The sequence below is a fragment of the Andrographis paniculata genome, unplaced genomic scaffold (genome assembly GCF_009805555.1).
Source record: "Andrographis paniculata isolate CXL003 unplaced genomic scaffold, ASM980555v1 Contig52END, whole genome shotgun sequence".
Lineage (NCBI taxonomy): Eukaryota > Viridiplantae > Streptophyta > Magnoliopsida > Lamiales > Acanthaceae > Andrographis > Andrographis paniculata.
In genome coordinates, this window is record NW_026137587.1 from 5,556,684 (window position 1) to 5,579,623 (window position 22,940).

The following is a 22,940-nucleotide window of genomic DNA, read 5'->3' on the forward strand; positions in this document are numbered from 1 at the left end:
TAAAACAAAATTATTATACGTGACGACACACCATGGGCACCGCGTACAAGTTACAACTCGCAACAGAACCCACCGCGCACGTTAGTTACTAATAATGGGCCATAACTAAACGGCACGGCACTGGTACCGGTCCGGTCCCTCGGCTCGTCTTCCTCCGACAGTCCTTCACAGTCGTCTTCTTCCAGGCTACTGAGGGAAGCAGGGCCAGAACTTGCAGGTGTTGCTTCTTCGGACCATTTCTTACTTCATCCAATTAACAACACAACACAAGGCAAGGCGTTTCGTTTTTTTTTTTTTTTTTTAGTTTTAACATCGCCATATCTTTGCCTTGTTGATGATGCATTAAATTTATTGATTAATTATAAGAGGCTGGGTAGTCGCCGAATTGGTAGTATTAGCAATCGCCTCCATCCAATATAACTCCTCCATCTCTTTCTTTTGTTTCCGTTGTTCCGAGTTCGATTGGTCTCTCCCTGCTGCCACAGTTTGTACTCTAATTGCACTCCAAGTTTCTTAACAACTTGTGTGATTCCGTTTGTTTGTTTCTCTATCATATGGAAGCTTTGCAGCATCATGATTAATTCAGTAATGATTAAGAATCTGTAGTTTTACCTTTCTCTTCATTAAAATTGTGTGCTTTGGCCTATTTGACAACCCCTAGAAGCTAAGGCTGACTACCTTGATATTAAGCACATATTGATGTTCATCTGCTGATTCAGTTGATCTAATTCAGTTGTTGATCTTAATTTTTGTTTAATTCCGTTCATGCTACAGACAGGATTCCCACCAGACACGGTGTTGTTAATGGCAGATACAGAGGGCAACAAGATCTTACTCCTTTCCATTGACTGCCCTTTTGCCAAGCTTCCTGATCATCTATTGATAGAAATTTTCATTCGCGTGCCTGTTTTGGAGTGGACACAGCTCTCCACTGTTAGCAAGTATTGGTCTAATTTGTTCCGGGAAGAATGCTTATGGCATGCCGCCATTGTCAGGTGTTTTCCGCTGGCCGGTGAAGGTAAAAGGTGGCCAGGCCCTATACCTCGTGGGATGAGCAAAAGGTAAGATCACTACATACATGTGTATCATTGGGACATGGTTGGTGTTGATAGTTTGGAGCTAAAAATTAGTGGTGAGGAAGAACCTAAGTTGAGAGTTTCAACAGGACAGTGTGATCATTGGGCTCTATTCTTAAATCCACTTAGATTTTTAATTATAGAAGAATTTCGGTTCATAAGTTTTGGAACTTCAACATAAGATCACTATGTCATGCATTGGCAGGGATTCAGACCCCATCATATTGGCCAACAAATAAACACTAGTGAATCTTAGCTCGTGTGTTTCATATACAGTTATCTGCTCATGAATTTGAATATGTACGCATGTCTTGTTATTCTTTTAACACTAGACACTGTTCTCAGACATTGGACTTTTTATATTCCTACTTATATTTCAGGAGGTTCTTTGCTCTATATACGGGTAAATGTATCTATTCACTCGACGATGAGCTCTGTGAGATAGTAGGCCATACATACTTGTTTCTAAAGGAAGAGCTTGAAATTTCTACTATGCCTGCCCCATCTGGGATACTTCATGGGACTATTATAGGTGCCTTCCTAAACTATATCAGTGTGCCTCATATTCTACAGTTAAAATATAACCAAATGAGAAGGCTAAGATGCTTCAAGAGCTAGACGTTAGTAAGCTCCTGTAACTCACTTAAGTCCTGGTCATTAGTAAGGTCATCCAATTTGTTTTACCTGATATTGTTTACATATGATTAGATGAGACAAAGTAGGTGGACTAACATGTTTTCAAGAGCTAGACGTTAGTAAAAAAGTGTTTCATCTACTCGCCATTTCTCATATTAACTCATACAAGCACGCACACCCACATATATATTGAAGTTTTAGTAGAATAACATTTGGTTTGCAAGTGATTGGATATTGGAAATTTTGTGGATAATGGCTCCTTCCCTATGTTGACTAAGATAATGAGAGCTATCTTCAAGCTGATATAGCTCCTTTCCTATGTTAAATATGCCTGCTTGGTTTAAGGTTCTCATAAATCTGTTTCATATTGTTCCAATCAATGTTACTAATATAAATATTTAGCAGATCAGTTTATTGCCTGTGGTAAATCGAGGGACAGGGCCCATGAGCTAGCTTCTCTGATTTGGTTGGCGGTTATTGAGAATTTGGATGACAATTATCAAACATTTCTCTTGCTCAAACGGCTTGCATTTGAAGCAGAAGTAAGCTAATTTCTGGATATGGATGCTTTTATCAATGCATTTCATTTTGATTATGTAAAAATTTTAAACAAACTACTATTCAATTATCAGGACTTTTGGTTTGTGTGATGCATTAATTAGCAAATGGAGTCATTGTCTATCTATGTATGATATTTATAAATAACTGTGAGAATCTATTCAGATGATAAATAACTAAAACCATGTATTGCGCAGTCAATCAGATTGTCTATTGTCTTAATCATTTGTGTTTTACCAAATGAAATTCTTGCACCAATTTTTTGATGACAGAAAAAGAACTCTTGCAGGTGTTTCTACCTTACCCATATGCCAGGTCTGACAAAGTTGAGTGGAAAATCTTCGAGAGACTTTTTTCAGATTTTCGTGACTGCTTGTGTGGAGCAGATTATTATGATTTATTGGCTTGTGCCAAACAGAAGTTTCAGCCAATTCCACCTACTTGGCTGGGTTACTGAAAGTCTTGTGCTCGTGCTGCTGGTGTACACTCAACCCAAGCTAAGTGAACATAAGAAATTACAATACATGAACTTGTTTGTTTGTATTTTCTATTCAAATTTGAATTATTTTCAAATAATCAATTACTTCTGGATGCAATTTTTGGAAACTATATATTATGTCTAATATCTTGAATAGAAAATGTCTTTGATGAGAGATTACTTATAGATGAAAAGCATTATATTGAATTGCATATTAAGAAATATATAGTAGTTAAATTATCTATATGTTATTTTCTACAATTTCCATGGAAGCCTGGGGAGATTGATATATATGTGCAAAGAAAATGAATGAATCAGCAATGCAATAGAGCTTCAAGTGTGGTGCCAAATAACATTCAATCCATCTCTATGCATTTAAAAATGGCAACCAATAATATATACTATTATTGAATACAAGTTAAACAAACAATTATGCTGTTCACAACTTTAAGAAGTTCAGAGAACAAAGAACACACACTATGACAGATCCTCTAACTACTTAGTAATCTGCAACCTCACAATAACCCTCTGCAACCTCACAATAACCCTGACGATGCATCTGTGACTTCGCTTGGATTCCAAAATATAGGACAATTATTCCACATCAATCAAACTTCCGAATTCTTGGCACCCTATGTACACATGATCATATCATCCCGAATATTTGTCAACAAGCACCTTAGCGTTATCAGGTGCAAAGAAACGTGCCTGTCCACAAATTATTCATGAACGGCAGATTTAGTCTATACATAATACAAACATATTGAATTGCATGAAAGCTTAACAAGGAAACTGTGTAGGGTAAATCCAAGAAGAATGATGATAACTTTCAGTTGAAAACATCCCAAGATTATATCCCACCAAATGACCGAAATAAAACCTTCCTGAGTGCTCTCAGAACACTGGAGATTTCAACCTTACAGCTATTCTTGAAATAGTTCTCCACTCGGGACAACCATTAAAAAGGCTGCATGGTTAACAAAAGTGTTGAGGTAAAGAGGCTTCAAACCACATTAGGTTTATTCTGTTACCTAAAAAGTGACATTTTTTTTTGTGCAACATGAAGACTTCTCAAGAAATCACCCATCCTAGTACTACTATCGCCTAAACATGCTTAACTTTGGAGTTTTGATGGGATCCGGTGCGATACACTGCTATGGGCTGTGCTACCTAAAAAGTGACATTGATGCCTCAAAGTTTGGGAGTTTCTCCCTAAAAAATCATCAAATCAAACATCTATTTTTCATTATTTATATTAAACTAAAAATTTATTTTACAATCAAAATATCACATCAATACCTATTTATATCATATCAAACTACTATTTTAATTTAATATTATTTTACTAGTCAAAACTCAAACCCAACTCCCAAACCTACAACTAATCACATCAACATGTTGAATAGAAAAGCATTGATACACTTGCCTGTATAAACATTCTCTCAGCATCACCTTTACTTCCAATCTCCTTTAAGATGATTCCCTGTGAATTGACAATGCAGCTGTTCAGCACACTGACACATTTATAACACCTAGATGTAAAGGGCTCTGTAATGAATGAAACTGCAGAATTTGTTCCAAAAAAAGTGGTTTAAAGAGTGGAAGAGAAGTGAATATTATTCATGTAGAATAGTTGTTCAAGTACAAAGATGAGTAAATGGAACTTGGGAAAAATAAGGAGGCAACTAAGCAACAAAAGAACATAATTAGGAAACACCATTTAAAAATAACTTGTTAAAAAATGGAAACTGCACTAATTGGTCATCTAGGCTGAATGATTTTGACCAATTCAGCAGCTTCCATGGCTATGAACCTACAAACTAACATTGTAACGTTCAATCCTTCAAATCTTATTCTAGGCATGGATTTGGTAAATGTATAGCACTCGATCTTCAGATCTGCAGTAGATCAATGATGTTTCCTCTTCTTTCTATGTTTTCCTAAGAAAATGAATTTGATCTTAAAATGTTGTCTTGCCATGAAATGTTGGGTTTGAGAAATTGATGTGGCAGCCTGATTATCAACATAGTTGTTGATTCTTGATGCTTCAAACATCTCAGAAACCTTTTTTTGTCCAATAGTTCATTTATCGTTTATCACGTCACCAAATCTCAGCATGATATAATAATCATATTATTTACCACACAAGTTCCACACATATATTACGTACTCATTGGGTAGATATTCTTCAATACATATATGCTTCTCACTAATACAAACATACATGCATATCAATATATATATAAACAAAAATACATATATACAAATATGCACAGGTACATGCCTCTATATGTATAGATATATCAACTCAAAGCATGCAACCTTATAATTGGGTTATAGTTTTCAAGTATGATGCTATAGAATTAGGTGTTTTTCTCTACAGGATAGATTTCTCTCTTTGGATTAACTTGGTATCTGTGATCCCATCTCAAGCAAAGCAATCTAAGAACTATTGCAAATAAATTCAGAATAGGATGTATACAATTTGTCAACCAGGAAGACGGTGAATTAGGATATCAAGGTAACAATGCCACCAAGCCTATCGTCAATTCAGAAAATGGATAATAATGTGTTTTATGTGTCATTAATCACATACAGACAAAAATGAACTAGGCCTGTGAATGAGTGAATAGAAGCTAAAATATACAAACCTTTGCTAAGTAACCCCTGAAATCAACAGGGTGGCTGGAGATAATTTGGTCATAAATAGCTAGTGCATCAGTGATACGGCCACAATCCGAATAGGTCTTTCCAAGAAGTAAGTCAATCTGAGAATTAAACCATATCATAAATTGATGATTGTCCGGATCACAATTTAATGCGGAAAAGTTATGAATTTCATAGAACTAGGTTAAAAGAAAATTCATTTTATTACACATTCAAGATAATTAAACCATATCATAAATTGATGATTATCTGGATTACAATTTAACGTGGAAAAGTTATGAATTTTATAGAACTAGGTTAAAAGAAAATTCATTTTGTTAAACATTTACAAAAATTGTTCTCATTTAAATTTTAACAATAAATATAATAAAGCATTATCCTAATCATTACAACCCTGCCCAATGGCAATGACAACTGATGCAATCATGCAACCATCAGTGTTCTCCATGCTATGCATATATGTATATAATATGTATGCATTAGGTCTATACATAATCTATGTATATCAAGATGCTCTCTACATTAATCGCTAACTTATCTGCATGATTCTACTGTTACAGATTACAAAATCGATCAACCCTGGTGCAGAATCTATAATTACAAAACAATTAGTTGATGTTTGAAATTGTAAATTAGGTTGATAAGGGGAAGAACTCACTTGAAGTGGATCTACACCAGACCTCATTTGTGATGTACTGCTAGATTTTTCGTTATTCAACCGTTCACGAGATGCCATGAGTACCTGAATGGCCTACAAATGCAAATATATTCCAGCATTACCATCATCATCCATGCCAATATCACAATATGAGGGATCATTTATATGAATCGCATATTGTCATTGTTTAACATATTTTCATCTACATTTAAATGTAGTATGTATAAAGTACACTAGAGAGCAATCATTCAACCATGTTTAATGTTTGCATTCAAACAACCTCATCAGGTTTTTTTGCCGCCAGCAATGAATTTGTGAGACCTTGAAGGACTTCAAAATTAACACTTTCTGATGCCTGCACAAAAATGAAAGAGAAGAATAAGGGGTGGTTGTCCTTTCAACTAGAAACTACCTAGAACAGTAAGGAACCATACACTTAACAAAAGTGCTTCTATACATGCAAAGCCCCCATACTTGAGGCAATTTATTATCAGTATCGTAGAGAAGGACATAGCCTATGATTGGCTAAGTTTATTACTATGTCATTTTGTATCTCATTAGAAGGTAAGATTATCTTACCTCCTCACTAAGGTTGGGATTGTTGCATAATATGTCATGTGCCTTCATAAGCTTTTTTATATGCTATATTGGCTTGCTACCCAGCATTTTTTGTATATTATGATTGGCTTGGCTACTGTAAAAGGATGTATTAGCAGAAAAATTGGTCAAATACTTACAATAAGATTTCATTTGAAAATGGGGTTCCAGATACAAGCTGGATTGATATTCAACAATGCTAAAATGAATCTTGTTCTCTCTATTTTTTATGAACATTACTCACGGTCAGACAATCTTCAGTGAATTCATCAATGCTTTCACAGCAGCTAGAATAACATTATCAATTAGCTAAGGCAATCATAACTTATATAAGAAATCGAATGACATTTACTAATAAGATTAGCCAATCACATATTCTGCCAAACTATTTAAAGATAGAAGTATATTTATAGCATTGCAAAGAATTCCGAAAAAAAAAAAAAAAAAAAAAACCCCAGCCTCATGAGTTTTTATCTCCAGCCACAAACATGTCATGTCCAATAAGTCTTCGGCTTACTGACCTTTTCAGCACTTCTGTAAGCTACAACACTCCCTTCATAATCTTTGTTCTCATATCTGACTTCACCAAGCAAGCGAAAAACATCAGGATCTTGTTGTTTCTTCTGCAATCCATAGTAGTAGGTGTATTCAGGTGTGTTGCGCAAGCTCAATATAATTCCCAGTCTATGATGTTCATGCTGATGTGTAACAAGAAAAAATAATTACAAACCTCAGTTAGCTTTTCAAGCAACTGAGCAGCTTTCTTATATTCTCCCATCTCTGCTAAGGTCACAGCAGTTCCCTACAACATTATTCTGTTAGATTAAACTTGAAATGGCAAAGTTTCTGGAATGCTTCATGTGCATGATGCCCTAACACTTACTAAATTATTCCTAATTAAATGAATATAATATGATTGTGAGAGCTCACTACTTTGGTATCATTTTTTTAGCACAGTAAGATTAAAGTTGTTTAATGCACTGGGAATAATACCATCACTAAGAATTGCTGCTGTGGTAGTCTAGATATAAAATGAAAATAAACTACCTAAATGCAGTAAAACGAATGCGTTATGTTGAATCTTGATAAGGGATACATTAGTAATTAACTCTTGCTAAAGATAACAAGCAAGCATGCAATGTAAACCTCAGGAAGGAGTGACTTATCAGATTTATAATTATTTCAATATCCATACCAGATAATTAATTAGTGAATTATGAAGATAATAATTTAATTAATTTCCTACAATGAGCAGCTTTACAGCACTATGAATCACGACCCCTCACATGCAATCGCAACTATGAACTCACTTCAAGAGCAGCTGTATCTTCAGGTGCTGTGCTAAGTGTGCCTTCAAACTCCTTAAGCCTCTCCTACAAAAGCAAAATAACATTTAAGGTAATCACTTTTGCTTTAAGCATGTCAAACTAAGTGTAAGTGCAATAATATGCTTAAGTGAACATTCAGTTCTGAAATCTCAGGAGCTAATGGATTTTACACCAAGGACTACGAAAAGAATGGCAATAGCCATCATCTGCGGTACAATCTGATGGGATATCATTGCTTAAAATGAAGAATATTATCTCACCTCAAGGTTAGTTCTCTCTTCCCTTGAAATGTTATTACCCAATTTAGCATCTTCCTCTGTAGGGTTAACACTGAAGGATTCCAAAGGCCATGTCAACTTTTAAATACATATGTAGAGTGTAGACGATTCTCCAAATCAGTCCAGCAAAATAAAATGCAGACGGTTTAGGAGATTAACAAATTTTGGTAATATGTGAACTTAGTTTCCCCTATTTGCGTGGGCACTAAATTTCATGCAGAGCCATATATGCACATCAATGTAAGACCTACATACAATGGAGTGCATAAACACTGACAAATATTCAAAAAAGGGGAACATACACGATTGGATTCAATATCATTGTTTAAAATCCTATGGGTGCGGGTTAGCACTTGCCATATAATTGAAACTGCTATTCTTAGAAGATCCCTACACATATGACACAACAGACATAAGATTAGCGAATGTGATTAAATATAAATTGCTAATGGAGAATGGAGAGGTAACCAAATTTGTGATTGAACAGGAAATGGTCAATGAAATGGTCACATAGAAATTCCTATTATGTGGCCCTATTTGACCCCTAGGCAGACGCTTTTTAAGGAGATTTCGGGATGACTTGTGTTTAACTGTACTTCTAGAATTATTCATATTTAGAAAATATAATTAACTAAATGCATGAAGCCAATCTGAGGTAAGGCAGGTACTTCCCAATATTGTGGAATGGTAATAGATTGTAGAGGCTTAATATATATAAAGAAATTGCAGCTGTTAGGATGCCCTACTGACAGTACATAGCATATACACTGTGACACATAACGAATAGACAAATAGCACACAATTTATACTAATATAATCCAAATGCCACAGATAAACGGATAGCACATGACAATAGACAGATAGCACACAGTTTATACTAATATAATCCAAATGCCACACATAAACGGATAACACATGACAATAGTCCATACAACTCATGTCACCATTGAACTCATCTCATATCACAAACAACACACAATTTATGCTAATATAATATAATGCAGCATATAAACTGACGAAAAATGTCCGCACAGTACATGTTACCATTGATCTCAGCCCATTTCACATGTTAGCACAACACAATATACAATATATAACTAACAGCATATGCTAATGATATACACCTCACATGTTGTTTCAACAACAATTATGTGTTGTGTATATTATTACAATTTGCTAATTCGGTCAATCCAGTAAGAAAAGCAACGAAAATGGTCTGGGGAATTTGGCTACCTTTCAGAAGGGACAAGATCTCCAAAAGCAAATACCAAACCAAATGCAAGAGCCGCAACTCCAACTCCAACCTACTATATTAAATTGCAACGCAAAATCAGCAATTAAATGATAAGTAAGAAAATTCCACAGAAAAATTAGGGGCATTACCTTAACCCCCAGTCCGCTTGAACTGTCTTTTGTTTCGGTCGGAGCATCATAATCAATTGCTCCATTTTCTTCAACTACTGTCTTTTTCTGCTCAAGAACCGACCTGTGAAGCAGGTAGAAATTTATAGTCAGTATAATTACCATTGGAAGAACGAATTGAAGATTGAGGTGAGGTAATCAATTCATTCGCATGTTATCACAACAGAAAGGTCTTACTGTTCAGTCACCCAGCGATGAAAAAGTGCTATGTTGTAAGGCTTTGTGAAGCAGTAACCCGCTTGAAGCGAGTGGTGTGTTGAAACACAAATAACCAAGAGAAAACTTGATAAAGTAACACTACCTTCTAATTGTTTGGAGACGCTGCTCAAACTCAAGATCGTCAGAAGACGCGAACTTCCTGTCTCCGCTAGTAGCCAAATCCAAGCCAAGCGCCTCTGCAATGAATTAAAAGAAGGTACTTTTTAACACGAATATAGCCACACGAGGAAGTTAATAGACAGCACAACAGAAGAATAATGAATTGGAATTACGGTTGGATACAGTGGAAGATGGCGAAGGGGAAGATTTCTTTATCTTCCTGCTACAAACTCAACATTAAAATCATCAGAAGATTGCTTATTAAGGTGGTTGTGAAGGTGATATAAACGAAGTAGCCGGCATACCTCTTGACAGGCTTTCTTGGTTTTGGATCAAAACCGCGGTTGGGTGGAGGAGAAGCAGAAGCCGAGCATTGGATGAAATTTCCAATCCCCCGGTTGAGATAGCTGCAGCTACAGCGATTACAGGAAGGATTAGGCGATATGACGCAATGGGCGTGGAGATAACGCAGTGCGGCCATTCTCAACCTCTCTGCCTCTGTGCTGTGCCTTGCGGGAACTTCCACGGTGCCACCAGCAAGGAAGAGGATTATTCTGAGCGTTTTTTTTTTTTTTTTCAAATCAATTTTGATTATTAATCAAATTAATAAATTTTAATTATATTGTAATCAAAATTAAATTTTTTATTTATTTATTTTTATATTATATTATATGTTTTAGATTATTTTATGATCCTAAATATGAAGGTTTTTTGAAAAAGAAAAAAAAATTAAATATTAATATATTATATATATTTATTATTTTTATATATTTTTTGCAGTATTTTACATTAAAAAAAATATTACTTCTATACATTCCAAATTTCATAAATTTTTTTACGAAACTATCATCTACTTAAAAGTTAAACCATATATTTGTATTCACTCCATTTTTTTTTTATTTATTTAAAATAATATATTAAGATTTTTTATTTTCTATTTTATAAACTATTACGTTCAGTATATATTTATTTACATATGAAATATATATCTTTATTATTTTTAAAATTATTATTATTTTAATTTAGTAGTTAATGGGCTGAAACGAGACAAGTTTGAGCCCATTTAGCCCGCAGGCCCAAAAGTGTTTCTTCATTCATCGTTCTTTGGTAGGCTGCAGCAGCGGACAAAAAGGGGTAAAATTATCCATTAAATCAGTTGTAATTTTAAGTGATATTCTGTGTCTCTGCTTGGGTACCTTCGACTACGACTAAGAAAGGCTTCCTCTGAAATTGGTGCACCATTCTGTGTATCTTTCATCTGTGGTTTGTCTGTGGTAATTCTCCGCGTGGCTGCCTGTAATGAATACGCATGGTTCTTGGCGCGGAATAGATTTTGTTCGAAGATGTTTTGTGCAGTGCTTTTGCATATAGGGATTATGATGTCCTGAGGGATGGTATTTTAAATGTGCTGCGTGTTTATGCTGAATTTAGGCGTTCGAGGAATGAATCGCATTCTGTTAAATTGGCTGAATTTGTCATGAAGGACTAGCCCTACGCATCTTGATCTCCCTTCTATTTGTGAAAGCATTTCAAGTCGTGCAGTTTGTAGAACACGTTTTCTATTTTGCTCTCTCTCAATCCGTGTGGTCTTGCCTTTGCTGTTGTTATTGCTCCGCCTATCATCTTCTTCTCTGGGGTCGCGGACAGGAAAGAGGTAAATTATCCAGAAAATCTGTAGTTTAAAGTGATGTTCTGTATTTACTGGCATATCTATGAAGTTTATTCTGAAATTGGCGCACCATTTTGTAGGTTCTTTTAGTTCATCTGTTGTATTCCTTCTGCTTGGGTGATCAATACATGTATCTTGCTGTCACTGTAAAGGTTCTGGTTCCTTCTGCGGTGAAGCATAGATTTTTACTTTTTTGTTTCCAAAGATGTGTTTTTCATATAGGATATACGCTGTCCTGAAGGAAATTCTGAATGTACTTCTGGAGTATGCTGAATTTTGGCATTTGAGGTTATTTCCAGGAATTAATTAAATGCGTTTGAATTGGCTAAATTGCTTTTGGGGGAAAGAACTAACCCTTAGTATCGTGATCTCCCTTCCATATTGCAATTAAAAAACTCATTCTGCCCATTGGTTTGATTATGAATTACTTGCACAAAGAAGAAAGGAAGTGAGCATTAATCAAACCAGCTGCTGTTGAGTTAATGGACCTTTATTCCCTGAACTGTAACCCTGCCTCCATTTATGTCTTTCTCTGTCTTTGTTGAACCCCATGTTCCTTTTATCCTATCAACAACGATAATTGATGATCCTTAAATTGCAAATTTGTGTGCCAATTGAAGATAAAAAAATTTTATTTGTCAATTTTCCTTTGTGGTATTTTTGTCTTGTGGAATTGTGGGTTCAGTGGGTGATTCTTGGGCAATTTTACCTCTTTTGTGTTTCTTCAATTTTGGTTTGAAATTGGGTTTGAATTATAAGATGGGTTATCTGTTCATTCTTTGTTATTCATGGAATTTCATATCTGCCTTTTCCTTTATTATAACAATCTTGAACCTGGATCTGAAAGTCTATTGTGCTCTAGCTTCTTGTTGCTGTCACTTCTTTCACCTTATCTTTTGATAAGTTTCAAATATTTTTCCTACAGATTTATTTTTGTTTTGTTTTTTTTTTTTTGTATCTTTAAGTTCACTTGTTTGTTTTTGTTTCAATAAATTTGATGAGTAGCAGCACTTCACTCAGTTGTTTTGGATGTAAGTTACTAACCCAGGATAGAGTGCTGCTTGATCTTTGCAGTGGATTCATTTAGTATCCCTTGTCCTTTTGGTGATGGCCACTAAGAAAATCATAGCCATATGCCAATCTGGAGGGGAGTTTGTGACCCACAAAGATGATGGATCTTTATTCTATAATGGTGGAGAAGCTTATGCTCTGGACCTTGATCAGCAGACCCAATTGAAAGATTTCAAGCAGGAACTTGCTGAAACTTTTCAATGCAATATTGATGCTATGGCAATCAAATATTTTCTTCCGGGAAACAGAAAGACCTTGATTACCATATCTAAGGATAAAGATCTCAAGCGCATGGTTAATTTCTTCAAGGACTCTGATCAAGTTGAGGTCTTTGTAATTGCTGAAGACGCTGCTGCCCGGAATGTTTCCTACATGCCCACCAGTAGGTAATTCACATCCCCTACTCTGCCAAAACGGTTTCATATGCATTTATAAGTATGAAAAATAACCTGGACAAAATAGAAAAGTTCTACACATGCATATATATTATTTTGATTGTTTATATTTTGTCAGTCTCCTAACACTCCATGAAGTTGGAGTGTGTTAATCAATTATACTCAACTTATCACATTGGAGCTTCTTAGCATGTTTCACTTTCAATGGCGTAACCGACACTTCTATGCTTCGAAATTGGGCTGAATGATGTATTGATTTTTTTGTGCATGGAATATTGTAATACTTGCTACTAAATGGTTGTCGTTTTATCATGATGAAAAAAAGGAAAATATTGGTCTCAGTGTAAGTATCTAACACCAGTTGTTAAGTCTTGTGGTATTGCCTTCCGCAGTGCATATTCTACCATAGATCCTTTAGGAAAGCGTTTCCAAGAAAACATTTTTGTTTTGCGATTTTTTTAGAGTAGCATCACAGTTAATGCTCTGAGGTTTTTCCACTTAATTTCTAATCACTGCCAGCAGTCCTCTAGTAGTTAAGAACCCATCTAACCACAAGACATCCGGATATTTTTTTTTTGTTTAGATGATTATGACTACTACTATGAATATCTAACTTAACATCTATTGCAATGTTTCCCTAGGTCTAGTTCCATGTTGGTTTACAATGATGTTATATGTGTAGCTGGGGGTGATGTGGTGTATGGTTTTCTACCTTAGCAATGAAATACAGTAAAAAGACTCTCTGGGTGTCCCTCCACCTCTTTTATTTTTTACAGCAGGTGAAAATTTATGAAGGATGCATATTCTATTACCATAATAAGAAAAAACTGTTGCTATTTTATATGATTAAACTATGGCATAACAATTTATATTGGACGAGTACAGATGAGAAGACAAATACGCATATAACCTATTATCCTTTCTAGATGGAGAGGAGAGAATTGTGTTCTTCGCATTGTAGTCACAGCGTCGCCATGGCGCCTTTTGGAGGCGCCGCAACTCTTCGCCTTGCCTTACTAAAGAAGGCTGGTTAGCGATGCTTTAGGGAATGCCGTGGCAACACCTCACGATGCTAGGGCAATGCCATGGCACTGGGCAGGCTAGCCCAGAGCCTTGTAAAGCCCAGCCCAAGCCCCAAAACAGCATCGACATCAACCTCTAAACCTGGAAAACCTATCAAAACCTTAACTTGTCATCCTCTCTCTCCCCTGCTCTCTCCTGGTGTAATCCCTTTGTGCAGCCCCTTTGTATAACAGAGTCATCCCATCTTGATGTTTTTATCCACTATTTCTTATATTTTCTAATTTTTTATCTAATTCACTGCTCTATTATTTATTTATTTATTGATACTATTAGTATTAGTATTTGATGTATTACATTATTATTTATTGTATATTTATTTATTTTAAAATTTTAAATTAATTAATTATTTTTATTTATTAGTTACTTTGTATTTTTTTAACATGTTACTATAAAATTAATAAATAAATATAGGCATTAATTTCTTATAAGATACTACCTCCGTCCCATAATGGGTGTCTTGGTCACTGTAGGCATGAGAATTTAGGATAAGTATAATTAGTAGATAATTAAGAATGTATCAATGAAAATAATTAACCTATAATATAAATCATTATAGTTTAAGATTAAAATAACTAATTAGTTTAATTAAAATTAAAAAAAATTAAATTAAAAAATTTAAAATAAGATTAAGATGGGTAATCATTTTCCAAAAAAGAAAAGTGACATGAGATGTGGGACGGACAGAAACGGCAATATAGACCCGGTAAGTGGGACGGAGGGAGTATAATATATATAAATTTTTATACATGTGCGCCGTATTCACCATTTTATTGCTATGGCGGTATGACGGCCGTAAAAGGGCGTCGGGACAACCTTGGTTCTTCGAACTCATCATTTACATTCTAAGTTAGACACAAAGGTTGATTTCTACATGAGAGAGAAGTGTGACAAAGACGAGAATGCCATTAAGTGAAACATTCGTAGCTAGAGAAGCACTGTGTCTCTAACGTCAGATGTTGCCGCAGTGGGCTGTGCATTTTATGCGACTGAGAGAGGATGTTGGTGGAACCTGTTAATAACTGGAGCTATTTATCAAGCTTTATTATTGCTGGTCTGGCTTGGGTTTTAGATTCCTTTAACTGGACTAATGCAGCCTGTGGAAAACATTTCCTAGCTTGGACTGATTTGCTGAAGTTATTACCTTCATAACTATGGGTGAAGTTTCCACTTCTTGTGTTAGCTATTATAAGGAAGTTTTCTGGTAATTTATGGAGTCTGCCAACTTCCCCATGAATCGATATTGGATGCAAGGAACGGGAGTTAAAGGATTACTTTCCCGTTAGGTGATTCCACTGTGAATTTTTTGCCTTCTCTCTAGTTGTCACTAGGCTTAGTTCCTAGTTTGATTTCAGTATGAAGGAGAAAACCGATCACTGCTGCCCACCAGAGCCTTCAAGCATATGCTAGCTCTTTGCCCTCACTTTCATTAAGCTTAGTATCTACTACCTAGTATGGGGCCTCTCTTTAGGGAGGCCATCACAAAGTGGAAGTTTCTGGTCCATGTTAGTTGGACATTGATGTATGTGTGTAGCTGGTGGTAATGGTCAAAATAAGCAATGCCCTATAGACAAGAGTTTGAGTTTCTGATTATTTTCCTCTCATTAGGAGAAATAGATGAAGGAATCTACACTGAAAGTCCATTTTAAGAGAATTTAGATGTTCTGTTGTATTTTAATGATCCATGGCAATATTTATAATGGGAGAAGTACAAATCAGACAATTAATAGGTATAAATGTTTTAAAAGAATTAATGAAATAATAAAATAATTTAATGTATATATATCTAATCAGAGCATTTTGTTGTTATTGATTATCTGAACAGTGAACCTTATGATTTGTACAGGTCCAGCAGGACAACTGTGTCTGAGACAGCAGTTCCTTCTGATGCCCCCATGGTTGATGCAATTGTTTTTGACGAGCCCATTGAAACTACTTCACTTGGTATTTGTCATTTTGGCAATGAAGAGAAGCATCGAAAAGCAGCAACTCAATGGGAGAATATCATAACTGGTGTGGACCAGAGATTCAATACCTTTGCTGAATTCCGTGAAGCGCTTCATAAGTACTCTATTGCCCATGGTTTCACATACAAATATAAAAAGAATGATAGCCACCGTGTTACTGCCAAGTGCAAAACAGAAGGCTGTCCATGGCGAATCTACGCATCTAGGTTGGCAACTACACAGTTAATTTGTATCAAAAAAATGAATCCTGAGCATACTTGTGAAGGGGCCACTGTGAAAGCTGGTTACAGGGCCACTAGGGGATGGATAGGGAATATAATAAAGGAAAAATTGAAAGTTTCCCCAAATTACAAACCAAAGGATATTGCCAGTGATATTAAGCGTGATTATGGAATTCAGTTGAACTATACGCAGGCATGGCGTGCCAAGGAGATTGCAAGAGAACAGCTTCAGGGGTCTTATAAAGAAGCATACTCTCAATTGCCATATTTTTGTGAGAGTATAGTGGAGACAAATCCAGGTAGTCGGGCTACTTTCAGCACAAAGGCAGATTCAAGCTTCCATCGATTTTTCGTATCCTTTCATGCTTCAATAGCTGGTTTTCACCAATGCCGTCCGCTTCTATTTCTTGATAGCACTCTTCTTTACTCGAAATATCAAGGAACATTATTAGCTGCAACAGCTGCAGATGGGAATGATGACTTTTTTCCTGTTGCTTTTGCTGTGGTTGATGAAGAAACTGAGGATAACTGGCATTGGTTTCTTTCTCAACTGAAATCTGCTCTGTCAACATCGGAACAAATTACTTTTGTTTCTGATTTTCAGAAAGGCATAAAAGAGTCCTTGCTTGATATATTTGGCAAGGAATGCCATCATGGTTACTGTTTACGTTGTCTTGCAGAGAAGCTTATTAAAGACCTCAAAGGACAATTTTCGCATGATGCAAGACGCCTCATGGTTCAGGATTTGTATGCTGCTGCCTATGCACCAAAGCTTCAGGTGTTTGAAAGGTGTATTGATAATATAAAGGCTATCTCTGTTGACGCCTATAATTGGGTGGTTAACAGCGAACCAGATCACTGGGCGAATGCATTTTTTGGTGGGGCTAGATATAACCATATGACATCTAACTTCGGCCAACAGTTTTACAGTTGGGTGTCTGAGGTTGACGAGTTGCCTATAACTCAGATGGTCGATGTGTTGCGCGGAAAGATTATGGAACTCATATATAGACGACGACTTGAATCCAGCCAATGGGTTACAAGATTAACACCTGTTATGGAAGATAAACTTCAGCATGAGATGTCAAAAGCAAGATCACTTCAAGTGCTACTCTCACATGGTAGTATATTTGAGGTCCGTGGTGAATCAGTTAACCTAGTTGACATAGATCACTGGGACTGTTGTTGCAAGGGATGGCAGCTTACTGGATTACCTTGCTGTCATGCTATTGCTGTTCTCGAATGCCATGGCAGGAGTCTTTATGATTATTGCTCTAGATTTTTCATGACTGAAAGTTATCAACTAACTTACACCGAGTCAATCAACCCTATGCCAAATGTGGAGAAACCAGAGCAAAGTGAGTTGCAAGAAGCAACTATTGTGAATCCACCTCCTACTAAACGCCCGCCAGGCAGGCCCAAGTTGAAGCTGGTCGAATCTGTGGATATCATCAAACGACAGCTCCAGTGTAGTAAATGCAAGGGACTGGGGCATAATAAGAAAACATGCAAGTAAGTTGCTCTCTTTATATCCCATCACAAGGTTTCCATTTAGCGTGAGATGGTGTTGTTTGATCCCTCAAATTTCATATGTGTGCTGTTTCCCAGTGCTTTTTTCTTTGTTATAAAGCGTGGTTAATTTTAGAGGAACTTCTTGACAACACATCTTGGCTGCTCCTTATTTTTATCCATAGAAATGAATCTACTAGTTAAAGATGAAGCATTCTTTGCCATGGATCAATATTATGTTATTGTTTGCTATCCCGGATCATTATTCACCCATGTTTCCCCAATTTGGGTTTCTGAACAGCAAAGGGAACGGGCTTGGTGAACCACATCATCCACTTTTGACATGTCTGGGCTCGGAAGAACCTGAAGGAAGTACTTGAGTTTCACTTCTCTTTTTATTTTTTTTTGGCTACTTGATAATGGCCTTCATGACTGAAGGACATTAATGAGTGATTTTAGATAGTTTGTGGAATGAGCAAACTCATTGTTGTTGATTCGTAATGACTCTTCTTTGTTCCAACCACCATTGTAACCTTTTCGCCCCTCTAGCAAAAGTGAACCAGTTTTTGTTTCTAGTCTATAAAATAGAGTCGAGGCTTTTTGGGATTGGTAACTTGTTCTATATGTGCTTTCGATTTAACCAAGTTCAGATCAGAGCTTCCATATTTGCTGAACTTAAATTACATTGCAAGATGAAGATATGGACACCCCTTGCAGTATCATTTAGTTTGGAGTGCACTGAGTAGATACACCACAGTTTGGTCGGCATCCGCACGAAGAAATGCAGTTGTCGAAGACGACAGGTTCTGTTATGAGTGCTACGATTAATACATTAGAACTAGAAGTATACTAGTTTTGTGTTCTTGTGAGATATTGAAACCTGAAGACTGAAATATCTTCCTTTATGTGTTTTGGATCACTACTATATTAATTTGAATTTGATTGTGTTGACATCTTAACGGTTTGTTTCCTTTGAGAGTATTATTCTCTAATTTTTTTAAAAAAATTGAAACTTAATGTAAAGACAATGAAGAGGATACAGATACATAGAGAAAGCTGTAAAGTAGATATACTTTATACGGAGTTTTGGCATGAAGTTGAAATTCATATCTGATGCTGATAGTTAAGAATCTGAAAAGTTGAAAGGTAAAAGAATAAAGAAAATGAGAATTTTGAAATTGTCCTCATTCGGCGTCCATAAGTTTGTGCTAGGAATTAGGGTGTTGATCAGTATTTCCATTGATTTAAGATTGTACTTCCTCAATCCATATTAATTGTTTTTTTTTTTTTTTTCATTTTTATTTGTTTGACATATATTTATTTTAGATAAAATTTATTAAATCGAAATATATTTAATAAATATAAATTAATGAATGAATTAACTAATATTATATTTTGTTTCTCTCCTAAAAACAAATCTACATTATGTTAATCAATAAATGAATAAACATTTTTTTTTAACTAAATATTAATTTTATAAAATAATTCTTATTGAATATGTTTTTAAAATTTATATTATTACTATATAAGTTTTAAAATATTTAAGTATTTTTTAAATTTTTTAATTATATAGTATTAAATTTATTTTGAAATTATAGTATTATTGATTACATAAAAATTAATAAAATAATATTATAATTTATTATTAATTAATTAATTAAATATTATTATTTTATGTTACTAATAAAAAATGTCATGGTAGATATTAAATTAGAATGGAAGGAATAATAAATGAAATATATTGCAATGTTGTTTTAATACTCCAATAGACATGCATTAGTATTATATTTAAGCCAGTGTAGTAAAATTGATAATTTTAAATGACAATCTATTGATTTTAAAGCGATAAGGATGCTTTACTTTGGTTATAGAATTAAATAATATTGGATCCTATTTATTGGTTGGAATAAATCAGTCAAATATAGGCTAATAAATCAGAATTTTACAAAAATTGACTAACAATCTTATACTGTCTCGTCAATTTTTACTATGGGTTGATTTTATATTTGTTTTATGATAAATATAAATATAAATAATATAATATAAAAACAATATTTTGTATTTTACAATTAACCTTTTATAAACGAATATAATAATATATTATATGTATAATGCATTTCATTAATATGGATATGATATTTTTTTCATAATATTTAGATAATTTAGCCAACAACAACAAAAAATCAACGTCACTTTCCAAAGCGTACAAATTTACTACGTCATTTAATATATATATATATATAGGAAGCTGTAATTCCTATATTCTTCGTTCGTCGCTGGCAAAGACAGAAGCGAGGAGACCCAGACACACACACCACACTAGACATGGCGGAGGCGTACAGTGGTCTTGTAGCTGCTACGGTCAGGTCACTGATTGTCTACCCGATCAAATCATGCCAAGGAATTTCCCTTCGTCGAGTTCCCATCTCTTCCACTGGTACCTCTCTCATTCTATTTTACTTTGTGCTATCATTTATTCGAAACTAGCATGCTCTATTCCAATTTTGATATAACAAGTGAACCTAACCTCCAATCTGGATGATCCTTGTTCTTTTCGCTGTTCAACTTCTCGTTCTCCGTCTCTCTGTATATATAGGTTTCCGTTGGGATCGGCAATGGTTAGTGGTGAATTCCAAAGGCAGGGCATACACGCAAAGAGTTGAACCGAGGCTTGCTCTAGTTGGAGTGGAGCTTCCAAGTGAAGCATTCTCTGAGAATTGGAAGCCAGACAAGTCCTCATATTTAGGTATGATCACCGTCAAATTTACAGATCATTGCAGTTTTCGAATTCCGTACAACCTTTTCCAACTCTTCTTCAATGGATTCTCATTTCATCTTCAATGATGTTCTTATGGAATTTCCCATACTATCAAGCCTATAATCTCAAAATTCTACTGTGTTCTAGAAGTAATGTATTAGTCTAAGAACTTACACAGCAGGGGATCTTTACGTGTATTCTACCCTATTCAATCAAAAAATGAAAATCTGGAGGGGGAAATAGAAGTGCACAAGCTTTTGGTAATTAGGATGATCTCTTACTGTGAGTGATGATTAAATTTAAACTGCATCGTCTTTCAGTGATAAAGGCTCCTGGCATGAGTGACCTTAAGGTTCCACTAATCAGACCAACCAAAACAGTGGATGGTGTCTCGGTGTGGGAATGGTCCGGATCTGCAGTGGATGAAGGAGCTGCCGCAGCAGAATGGTTCACTTCTTATCTCGGGAAGCCTAGCAGGCTAGTGCGATTTAATGACGGTAAGAGGCTGAATCCTAAATTCTTAATTATGTCCATTTGATATAAGATATTTTTCTTAATTGTTCGATGCTACGGGTAGTGTAGATGCTTTTGATAAACTTAGCTAGCTCTCCTCTTTAAACTCTTACTAATGTAACAATGGGGTTTTTGGAGTTGTAGGAGTATTACTATAAATTGTACCGGACAAACAAGTTTAACTAGATGGTATTGGATTTGTGTTTGTTAACCAGCATCGGAGGTGAGGAATGTGGATTCCAATTATGCACAAGGATATAAAGTTATGTTTGCAGATGGGTATCCATTCCTATTGGTGTCACAGGTCTGTGAGTCTAACATTTGAAGTTCGATAATTTTCTTTTTTCAAGATAAGATCATCAAAATAATATTTGTTGAACTCCTATTTCCAGGGATCTATGGATGCCTTAAATTCTCTTCTCAAGGAGCCTGTACCTGTCAACCGGTTCAGACCCAAGTAATAATTCGCAGATATTCATGTGCAAGCTTAGACGCTATTTTCTAACCATACCTTATATTTGAATGGATTTTAATTAATTTTTGTTTGTTAAATATTTTATCTATCTAATGCAAGTCTAACCATGTTTGCTTCGAATTGATTATCAACTATAAGTATGTGAGAGCGTACCTTGCCTGCAGTATTCTGGTGGATGGATGTGAGCCATTTATGGAGGATGTGTGGGCCGAGATTCGAATCAATGAGTCAACATTCCGAGGTGTGAAATTATGCTCTCGATGTAAGGTAAACGCTTGTTACCTTAACATTTCACATATTGTCCAAATGATCACTCTTATGAACATCCCTTAATGTGAGCAACAGGTACCGACAATTAATCAAGAAACTGCAGTAGCAGGCCCCGAGCCTATGGAGACTCTTTTGACCTTCCGGTCTGATAAGGATCTGCGTCAAAAAAATAAATCACAGAAAGGAAAGGTAAATCCTGTAGTGAGAAACAAGCTACGGTTGCCTTGCATTACTACTGTCCATTTTTAAGTATCATAATTAATTATCTTGCGAACATAAGAAAATCTCGAAACGATTGATGTTGCAGATGTATTTTGGGCAGAACATGGTATGTAGTGACTCACTTAATAAAGGGACAGGAAAGATGATCAAAGTTGGAGATCCTGTGTTTGTCCTAAGAACTGTGGCCTCGGCAAACGATGCTCCTGCGTAATGGATGATATCTGCATCTGCTACTACCTCACCAACACAATAAAACACAATAGTTAAGTTCATATGATAATAAGTAAGTTTGGTTAATGATACTCCATTTTCGTGTATAATAAGTTTCTCAGCAATCATTTGCTAGAACTCAAAACCTATCCACCCCGTGATATATATGTATATGTCTATGTTATATATATGCTGTGCCTTTCATATCTGCTATGTAATGTCTTGTTTGTAAGGAATAAAACTAGCAAAGGGTTAGTAAATAGAAAATACTGTGGTGAATTATTCATTAGATAAATCCATATAACCATTTACGAATAAGTCAAACTGTATTCAAATAATGATTTCAAATAAAGCATACAAAAAAGTCCATACTATGGTTAGAATAAGGATCATTGACACACTGAGTGATTAATTAATTAATTAATTAATCAATTCAGGTAATACATGTATGAGGTAAAAGAGCACGTATTAAATGGCCTGCACGTCGTAATTTGAAGTATTGTATCATTGCAATAGGGTTGTGCGTGTCACGTATATATCTATTATCTATATCTATATATATAA

The 22,940-nt window shown here is 35.3% G+C and overlaps 4 protein-coding genes across 8 annotated transcripts; 3 read left to right on the forward strand and 1 right to left on the reverse strand.

The window, feature by feature from the left end:
* Positions 1-3: 3 nt before the first annotated feature.
* Positions 4-3,460, forward strand: LOC127254312 (uncharacterized). Of its 3 annotated transcripts, none has more exons than XM_051279360.1 (5): positions 4-271; positions 775-1,061; positions 1,457-1,608; positions 2,118-2,254; positions 2,549-3,460. In XM_051279360.1, exons 2-5 carry the CDS (start codon positions 805-807, stop codon positions 2,891-2,893), a joined length of 891 nt encoding a protein of 296 aa, XP_051135317.1. In that variant the 5' UTR covers positions 4-271; positions 775-804; the 3' UTR covers positions 2,894-3,460. The 3 variants fall into 3 exon arrangements, with proteins under 3 accessions (XP_051135317.1, XP_051135319.1, XP_051135318.1); XM_051279362.1 differs by having other exon boundaries at positions 11-271; positions 2,560-2,879; XM_051279361.1 differs by lacking the exon at positions 4-271 and adding an exon at positions 323-484.
* LOC127254311 (uncharacterized) lies at positions 3,087-10,579 on the reverse strand. The gene is made up of 14 exons (XM_051279359.1): positions 10,322-10,579; positions 10,190-10,236; positions 10,000-10,093; positions 9,660-9,762; positions 9,510-9,580; positions 8,259-8,328; positions 7,981-8,043; positions 7,401-7,472; positions 7,192-7,293; positions 6,354-6,428; positions 6,074-6,166; positions 5,400-5,516; positions 4,175-4,231; positions 3,087-3,456 (listed from the first exon to the last, which is right to left on the reverse strand). The coding sequence occupies exons 1-14, from the start codon at positions 10,495-10,497 to the stop codon at positions 3,400-3,402; spliced, it is 1,197 nt and encodes a 398-aa protein (XP_051135316.1). The 5' UTR covers positions 10,498-10,579; the 3' UTR covers positions 3,087-3,399.
* A 597-nt stretch (positions 10,580-11,176) lies between these two features.
* On the forward strand, positions 11,177-18,887 carry LOC127254714 (uncharacterized). 3 transcript variants are annotated; one of them, XM_051279965.1, is made up of 4 exons: positions 11,177-11,670; positions 12,722-13,142; positions 16,078-17,931; positions 18,230-18,887. In XM_051279965.1, exons 2-4 carry the CDS (start codon positions 12,793-12,795, stop codon positions 18,306-18,308), a joined length of 2,283 nt encoding a protein of 760 aa, XP_051135922.1. In that variant the 5' UTR covers positions 11,177-11,670; positions 12,722-12,792; the 3' UTR covers positions 18,309-18,887. The 3 variants fall into 3 exon arrangements, with proteins under 3 accessions (XP_051135922.1, XP_051135920.1, XP_051135923.1); XM_051279963.1 differs by having other exon boundaries at positions 12,760-13,142; XM_051279966.1 differs by lacking the exon at positions 18,230-18,887 and having other exon boundaries at positions 12,760-13,142; positions 16,078-17,935.
* A 1,285-nt stretch (positions 18,888-20,172) lies between these two features.
* Positions 20,173-22,584, forward strand: LOC127254716 (uncharacterized). The gene is made up of 8 exons (XM_051279968.1): positions 20,173-20,365; positions 20,525-20,674; positions 21,007-21,183; positions 21,415-21,503; positions 21,592-21,656; positions 21,839-21,941; positions 22,020-22,133; positions 22,252-22,584. Exons 1-8 carry the CDS (start codon positions 20,254-20,256, stop codon positions 22,375-22,377), a joined length of 936 nt encoding a protein of 311 aa, XP_051135925.1. The 5' UTR covers positions 20,173-20,253; the 3' UTR covers positions 22,378-22,584.
* Positions 22,585-22,940: the final 356 nt, after the last annotated feature.